Source organism: Crocodylus porosus, unplaced genomic scaffold (assembly GCF_001723895.1).
Source record: "Crocodylus porosus isolate Cpor-Errol unplaced genomic scaffold, CroPor_comp1, whole genome shotgun sequence".
NCBI lineage: Eukaryota > Metazoa > Chordata > Crocodylia > Crocodylidae > Crocodylus > Crocodylus porosus.
Window position 1 is genome coordinate 12,788,981 of NW_017728951.1, and position 9,080 is coordinate 12,798,060.

Here is a 9,080-nt window from a genome sequence, read left to right on the forward strand (position 1 = left end):
GTACCCTATGGGTCTCCATGTGTTATACACAGGATCTGAATCTCTAAAAAACCTGCATCTTTTTGCAGGTTAACAAAAGGATATGAATTTTTCTTTCAACAGAAATATCTGAAACAGCTGAAGTTTGAAATTTATGGCCTAATTATTTTTCTTAGTTTGAAAAAAATATTTTAAAATAATTTTGGCATTTGAAAATTCAAACTGAGCATCTGGTGCATTAGTTACATGCAGCATATTAAGTAAAATATCTGTTACTCTATTAACTGCTCTCTTGTAGACAGACAACACAGAACACATAGTGTAGCTGATGTCAGTATGCAGCATATATTCCTTTGGTTGAAAGAACATGCATGGTCTATCTCCAACTCTACAAACTGACCTGGACAGGGAGACTTAAGGTATCCATTAATCCAGCAAATTAAGGGCCTGAGTTTGAGAAGCATCAGGTGCTACTCAGTACTCATTTCACAGGAGTTCTGGACCAAGAAGTTCAGGATTTTAAAAGGAAGCTGCCAAAATGAAACCTAGAAAATGCTGATGTAGGTGCTCACTTAACACATCAGGGAACTTTCCCAAAGCACTAAACCCAGATCTGTGATGAAGTTCAAAGGGGGGGGCCAAGATTTTCCTACTCAGCTAAAGAATAAAATGTGCAGAAATAAGGAGAGAAAATTAACAAGACTAGGCAAAAAAAATCAATTAGAATAACTTTCCCCTCCTCCCTTTATACTAATAAATAAAAGGCCATTTGCATACCGGTGATAATGACCCCGGAGGTGTCTGATACATGTGGACAGGCGGTACAGACGGTGGTGGTTGAACTGACTGACTTGGCATCTGCTGCAGCTGAGGTGGAGTTATGTAAGGGTTAGCTCTACTGCTCAAGGAGGTATGGCGATACGGGTTGTATCCTTGCTGTGATGTTCCATGGGGAGGAGCTGAAAAGCTTGCAGTTGGGGGGCAGCTCTGCTGAGGAGCCTGATGAGCACTGTTTCCCACTTGTGCAGTAGGTGGTGTATTATACAATGTTTGTGACTTTGGAACATGTGCTGGAAAAGCATTCTGCCCATCCTGTGACCCTGGCACGAGTGGCAGAGAAGCTGGAGGCTTGGAGAAAGTTGATGACCCAACTGGTGGTGCCCCAGTTGTTAAGGGTAGCTGCCCAATGCTTCCAAATGGATCCCCACTGCTAGGTACTTGGGAGAAATAGCTAAAAGTCTGCGGTGGGTTAGGACTTGCAGAAGTCTGACCCAAAAAGCTGTCCTCTTCACCAACATCTGCAGAATCATCTGCAATGAAACAGAAAGAGCTCATTAAAATGGAGGTGTTCAAGGAATTTTAACAATTTGCCTTAGAAGCTGTGCTACAACAGAGGAAAATATGATTCTTAATCATTATAAATACACTGTGAACTGAAATAGAAGGTGACGAGTCTCCAAAAATGTTTGAATAAATTCTGGAGTCTATTTAGAAAAGCACATAGACATAGCAATGAAAGTGATGAGACCTAGAGTTTCACCCTCAAATCTGAACTCCTCACTTCTGTATTTATCATGTCACCCTTTGGGGGCACTTTTACAATACAAAAAAATATGATAAAAAGTTTTAAAATCTCTTTACACTGTCTTATTCCTTGCCCTTCCCTATGCTGTGCAAGAAAAGGACCATTTAAACTTAACACCACCTCTTCAGAAAATCCCAAACTCATATGGAATAAGTATTATAATCCCTGTGGAGGACTGACCTATTTAGTTGCACCTAACTACACCATACTTCTGCCAACAACTACAGCAGCCAGGTCCCAGATCTTTTATTGTTATGTATGTGTTAGATTTTGTTGTGCCTTGTGTAACTAACTGGTTGTGCCTCCAACGTCCCAGCTCTCCACAGAATATTGATGGTGTTACCCTGCGTTCCTGCACTTTGCATACTCCATCTGTACTTTTCCACAAAGCATGAATACACATGGTTGGGCTGCAAAGTACTTGTGGATGCATAAACAAAGCAAACATGCAATCTATTGTGAAGAATTCTGATCCCCCTGTAATGAGCATTGTACACCAGGTTGTACAGCTGTTAACTGCACAGGAGTTGGAACCTAAATCTGGAGACTATGAACTCATCCCAGGTATATAACTTTCTTCCAAGCAGTCCAGGAAGTGGTTTTCTCCACCATTTATTTTTCTGCTTCAGGGTCACTAAAGTTTAATACCAAATCCTAGAAAGAGGAAGTTTCTTCAACTGACAACTTTATAGATGCAAGGTTTTTCTGAAAATCCACACTTCCCTTGAAAACAATAATGTTTGTTTCATTGGCTACATGAAATCATTCCTTGAAGGACAGCGCTCTTGCTGTTCACACATTTTCCTCAGTGAAAGCACATATCTGAAGTGACATCTCATACATCATAGCTTGCACCTAACACAAAAGTGAAAAATACAATCTCCCTATGCCAGGAGTGTCAAAGATAGGGCCCACAGAGCCCTGTCATCTGGCTTGCAGTGCTGCCTATGGGTCTCAGGCTAAAATCACATGCATGCACACTATGTGCGGCACCTGTGCCAAAACGACTCCTGTTCCAGATTCAGCAGATTCAGGGCTGCAGGCCCAAACTGGCCTGTGGACCAGCACCCAACCATACTCATCCAATCCACAGGGCTCGAGGAATTTGACACCCCTGCCCTACACCATTACAAAAACATTGTGATTGTAAATAAGCAAGCAGGTGAGTGTTTCTTAACAGAGAAGCCTGGTGTATATGGCAAGGAACAAGAACAAATGGACACTTTTGGTAACTAAGCTCGTAGATTTGAGGAAGCTCTTTCATCTGAGGTTGAAATCGTACTCCAAAAAGGGACTAATGCTTACAAACAAGCTTTGCCCATGTCAGCATCCTGGTGTTGCCTTCTGGGAATGGGTCTCCCATACACATTCTTTGGTCTAAGTACTAAAGCTTATTACTTCTACTTTGCTTCCATCATCTTTGTCATCAGAAGCCACTTCACTTCACAGGAATGGCCTGCCAAAGACCTGCCCTGCTTTTAACAACTCCAAATAGTATACAGGCCATCTCTGCTTAGCGCTCTTAATTGCTTTCTGAAAAACCAAGTGTTAAGTGAAACGAGCGTTAAGTGAAACGGAAAGTTTTTGACAGCCCAAGATGGTGACTGCAAGTGTTTTTAAATGACCCAAGATGGTGACCGCGAGGGTTATAACGAAACTTGCTGAGTGCTAAGTGGAATCAGGTATCAATTTTAAATGAGCATTATAGCAAAACAGCGCTAAGGAAAAGCATTAAGTGGGGGCTGCCTGTACACCTCAACTGAAAGCAGCAGAATCATTACATAGTAGGTAAGCATGTCTATGCTGCAGATGCATAAGCTTACAAGATAACTTAGGGCTTGGACACATGACAAGTTCCCAACCCTGTAGAAAGGAAGCAGATGCAGACTGTACAGTCCTCCAACAGTGTAACTTAGTTCAATCCAGTATAGAATCACTGCAGCAAAAATCAAGGGTACAACTGTCTCAGTTTTAGTGTTGCATGTCCACAGTTTATCCTAGATTAACTATTTCAGGCAAACATGTCATGCATAAACTATCCCCTTGCCACCTGGTGGCAAGATGCTATTAACAGCCTACTGCATGCCCTTCTCAGTCTGCTCCAGAGCCTTTTTGGTGTGGCATGTGTCCAGGTCCTGACCATAAGCTTTCAGTATATGAAATATATTTTAGTGAAAGAAAACACTGAATTAGATCAGAAGATATCCAGTCCGCTACCCAACAGTGGCCATTACCAGCTTTTCCAAAGGAAGGGGTAGGAAAGCCTGCAATATCAGTTCTAAAAGAAATGCCTGAAATCTTTCCTCTGGCCTTCTTAACTGCACAAACACCTTGCCTCACAGCATCCCAGCTTCCCACCAGCTGGAACCAGAATCCCCAGCCCGGTTCCCTACCATGTCACACTATCCTTTAGCCCAGAGCCCTCAGTGGCAGACTTTCTCGATCAAGTCCAGAAATAGAGTTCTTAGAGCAGAGCTCTCCAACTTCTAAGCAACCAGGGCAGCATGCCCTGCTGCAAAGGCCGCACCAGCACAAGCCACAGGGACCATGTATGCGGGGACCCTGGCTAGTCCTCAGCTCACTTCAAAATCACATCTTCTGTAGGAATGAGGGGAAGTGCCCTTCTCCAAAGCAGCAGCCTTTCCACCCCATTAATGCCATTTGGCTAGGTCCCCAGTCCTGTTTAAACTTTTTATTTGAGACTACCTCAAAAACTATTTTATGGCACAAAGGGAATAAAAAACCCAGAGTTGGCAACTGTCTGTAAATTTACTGGCAATCTGTAGAAGACAATTAAAAATCATTATCTGTAAAGTCTATAAAAATACTTTGACGTCCATAACATTTATGGACACTTGGCAACCCTGCTCCACCTGCTGCTGCTCACTATGACCCTAGGAAAGCAGAAAGGCTTGGGTGTTGCATGTGTGGGAGGCCAGATTCTTCCTCACTTGCTCTCAGAGCAGAGGGGGGCAGGCAAGGTTGGGCCTGGCTGGCAAAAAACATGTCCAAGCACAGGAGTGGGGCCTGGAGTGTCCCCATCCCATGCACAAGTTCCCCGCTCCTTCCTATCTACCTTGTGAAGCACACATCTCCTGCCCATGACCCAGGGCAACAGGGGTAGGGCAGAGTTGGCTGGGGGGAAAGAAACAGGAAGCTTGGAGGCTGGACACAGAGTCCACTGGCATGACCTGGGAGGCTGCAATGCTCTAGGGATAGAGGACAGACATCAGAGCCCAAGCTGCTGTGGAAAGGTCAGGGCACCACTGGGCTCTGCATAGGCATCCCAGCTCTCTGCCCTGTAGGGTGGAGGCCCCCCAAAGCAGCAAAGCCCAATCCCCTCACTCCTGCCCCCCACTGCATGGGCTCCCTGCGAGCCACCCCAAGCCTGCACACCCTACTCAGGGCCCTGCCTGGAGTTGGCCTTAGACACTGGCACCCTTGCAGCAGGTGGCTGCTGTGTGCACCCCAGACGGATATGGCTCCTTCCCCTGGTCCACACGTCACAGCAGCTCCAGGTCAGCCCCAGGTACACAGGCTGAGTCAGACTGCTGGCACTAAGAGCGCAGACACAGCCGACAAGACTCCCGTGTTTTTTTTGCACCAGGCTCGTTCAGTACTCCCTGCAGTACATCCCTTCTGGGGAGGGGAGCCAGACTCTTCTCTGGATTGCATGTGCATGGGCTAATTCAGATTACATTACATAAAAATATGTCTGTAAAAAATGTGTAAATTGTCAGTAAAAAAAAAATTCTCGGGTTAGCAATAAAGTATGAGATACTTTTGCCCTGTGCATCCTTGTGCTAAACCTCTACATCAGGCAAATTTCAGCTACAGTGAGTACGTAAGAACTTAATTCATAAATCAAAGGGCTGCACAACCACAGTTCCTGCTGTGCAATGCTTCACAACATGAAGCATGTGAAAAACCAACTTAGCCAAATGATTTGGCCTACTAAAGGCCTCACAATGAAGACAGCTGGCAATTTTGTGGGGCACATTTAGGGCATGACCTTAATAGTCAGAACAGCTTTTTGCAGGCTGTTAGCAGCCAAGACAATTTCAGAAAAACACAAGGCTGCCCTAAAGGCTAAGTCCAGACATTCAAAAAACCCAAGCCTGAATTGATTCAATCTCTGCAGGTTAGTCTGACCTATGTAGAGTGAACCAATAAGCAAGTGAAGAGACATTCAGTTTGGATTCTGGAAACGGAGGCACATGCCTACAATGGCTCAGGTTAGAAGCCGAGGGGCCTAGAGCAAGCCCTCTCTTCCTTTTGCAGTGACCAGAAGGCTGGAGGGAAGGTAAGTTGACAGGAGGAGGAGAGAAGGGTGGCCAAGCCCCAGCAGGCCAAGTATGACTGGGGAGGAACCCCAGCCAGGGTGTGTCAGGAGGGAGAAGGGGGACGCAACGGAGCCTATCAGTGCACATGCTGTCCCTCTCCCCTGCAATGGGGGGAATTAAACCTGCCCCTTCCCCTCAGAATACCTGCGCCTGGCCATGCCTCTGCTCCTGCTGCTGGAGCAGCCCGGGGGCTGATGCTCCCTTTCCAGGCAGACCCAGCTGAAGGTTTCACACAGCTGTCTCAGCCAGCCAGAGCAGTGATAGTGCTCCAGCTAGGGAGGAGAGGGGTGGAGCCAACCCTGCTGGGCTGGAACAGACAGCACAGCCTACCTCAGGGCTGCAAAGCACATTGGGATGCTAGGGGCATGTGAGTTAACTTAAACCAGGAAGGGGTCTGGGACAGATATTCCGTAAACTGGTTAGACCTAAATCAGTTAAGTCCGAAACTACATTCAACCAGGTTCATCTTAAACCAGCTTTAGCCATTTTGAAACTTGTTTATGTGCACTAAGCTTCTGTTCTGTTACAGGTTTAAATGAGTTTCTGACCACTTAGACCGGTTTGTGTGTAACTTCTGCCCCTAGCCAAAGTGCACCTGCAGTCAAAATGACCTCCAGGTTTTGGAAAGGAAACACAGTGTTACTCTTCCACTAAATCAGAAGCAAAAATACAGCCTAAATAGCTACACAGTTTCAATCTACAATAAATGGATTTATCTGCAACCAAAGGAGATCACTGTAAACCTCTCCTCTAATAAAAATGTATAACTATGCTTTTTGGTTAAAGGAAAATACTATCTTATGTCAATTTTTTTCAAATATGTACACAGAAGGCCAAATTGCATTTTTTATAAATGCCAGGCACAGCAGGGTTTGGGGTTTTAAGGCAGTGTATAATCCTCATGAGTTACTCAATTAAACTATGCAAAGTTATCTACAGATCAAAGCCCTTAGTTGTTAAACTGTAATGGTCCATTTTCCTCTGGCACTTTATTAATACAGTGGAAGTTAAGTGACATACTATGCTTCAATAATTCACATTCCATCCAAAAGGAATTAGGAACTCAGCTATAATTACCAAGATAAGCACTATGTATGCTATAAGGCATTACCTTCAGATCTGACTAAAAAACAAGGACCTCCCATATGCATCTTTCTACTAGAAGAACCACTCATATTTTGAATTTTTTAATGTCAAATATAGATTATTATAATTATTGATAGCTGAGAAAAGAAAGGATTTCTAACACTACTAATTTTTTATTTGCAAAAAATACTACTTTTATTCTATGTTCCAGAGGTGTTTGAAAGTACACAGCTAACAATGTTTTCTTTGAAAATCACGAGAAAAGTTTCTGATAGAAATTTTGCAAGTCTAGTTCTTCCCAATACTAAACCTGACAAACTAAACTTAAATATAAATTTGAAGGCCATTTGATATACAATAAGACAGCAACAGAAAAAAGGGCTGATCACAAAAACAATCGTATTTACATATAACAGTAATATATGTAACAGGAGAGGGGGGAGGATTAATGACTTCTTCATATGCTGCAGTCCTTTTTTAACAGTAGTTCTGATCACATCTTTAACCAAGGCCATCTGCCCAACAATCATTTCAAAGCAATGCACCATTTTAGTATGCTCAACTCTGCTCCTATGGATGATATATAGGCCAGGGGTGGGCAAAATGCGGCCTGGGGTCCAGATGTGACCTACCAGGCCATTCTATCCAGCCCGTGGGGCCCCTAAAAAATTTAGAAAATAAATATTTATCTGCCCTGGGCTGCCTGTCACGCAGCCCACGATGGCTTGCCAAAACTAAGTAAGCTGCCCTCTGCCCAAAATAATTGCCCACCCCTGATATAGACTCTTCTGAAGATGAGCAAAAGACAGCATCCTTCCTTCTCCAAAAACTGCCAGCTTTTAAAGACATAAAAGATTTATGAGGGCACCTTATTTCCAGATAGTATCTGGCAATTCACTCTGGTTTTGATTCCAGAAGACTATGGTTTATAATCTCAAACTGAAAGGCTTCTTCCTTTAACGTGGAAACAACCCCTAGCTCTACAAGGTGCTGTACAGATGATACCTATGATGTCAACAGAGCTTTGTAGGGGTCCAAGGATCCACAAAAGCAAAGCATCAAGCAGGACCAGACCTTAATCTGACAGGTACAGCATTCCATCATACCCCTAAAACCATCTTGCAGGCCTTTGGTTTTCAATACACTGTACCTCAAAATCTGCGCTTAACTAATGTCTAAAGCAAAATGTATCTTTGATCAAGAACTTTTATCAGCTCTATGGGACAGACTCCTATTATCAGACATATTTCCAGTGTGGCGTATCATTTATTCACCTAGCATCCACTTACAACAAATAGTTGCATTACTAGGGTCTTGAAAATAGCCAGCTCTTTTGAGGAAAAAAATTGTGCAACTGCTACAAAGTTAACAAATATTGCTCAGAAGGAGCTGGCCATGGGGACTGTAGAAACATGAAGCATCTATACATGTACTCCAGGAGTGGGGAGGGGAGAAAGGGGGGGCCTTTAATTAGAGCGGCTCTCAGAACCACTCTAATTAAAGCGCTCGGAACGTCTTGCGCATCAGCGTCCCCACACTGAAAAATGGTTGTGCAGCATGTTAAAGGGCCCTTGCTGCAATTTTTCAGCACGGGGATCCTAATACACAGGAGTCTGCTGGAGCACGTCAATTACCACACTCCAGCAGACTCAATTAATTGACTCTGCTCTGATGCACTATAATTACAGTGCATCAGAGCAGCCTTGCTGCATGTGTATAGGCGCTCATGAGTTTTTTTTAAGTGTGTGCGGTTCATTCAGTCAATCCATTATCAAGAACATCAGCTGTTCACGAACCCAGTGTCCTTATACCTTCTTACTCTTCTAATACTTTTATCTGACAAAAAGGGAAAACTGGAAGCCTCACCTTAAAATGATTATAACCAAGCCTGTTATGTAAAAGTAAATAACTAACTCAAAGGATGCATTCAGTTACTGATTATCCAATATTATCTTTAGTGTCTTAATAAATGTTTAATGGGCTAAATTATAGCATTGATGGATCCAAATCTTAACTTTTTGGCCCCTGTGTATTTTAATTTCTCTATAGCATTACACTAATATAATTTTGTATTTCCCAAAGAATAT

General features: G+C 43.5%; 1 protein-coding gene across 2 annotated transcripts in view; it reads right to left on the minus strand.

Moving 5' to 3' along the window:
• SEC23IP (SEC23 interacting protein) overlaps positions 1-9,080 on the minus strand; it is a 43,656-nt gene that overhangs the window by 32,324 nt on the left and 2,252 nt on the right. For both annotated transcript variants that reach the window (XM_019555798.1, XM_019555797.1), the window contains exon 2: positions 757-1,289. In XM_019555798.1, coding sequence (XP_019411343.1) covers positions 757-1,289 — 533 coding nt within the window. The remainder of the gene's footprint in view (positions 1-756; positions 1,290-9,080) is intronic.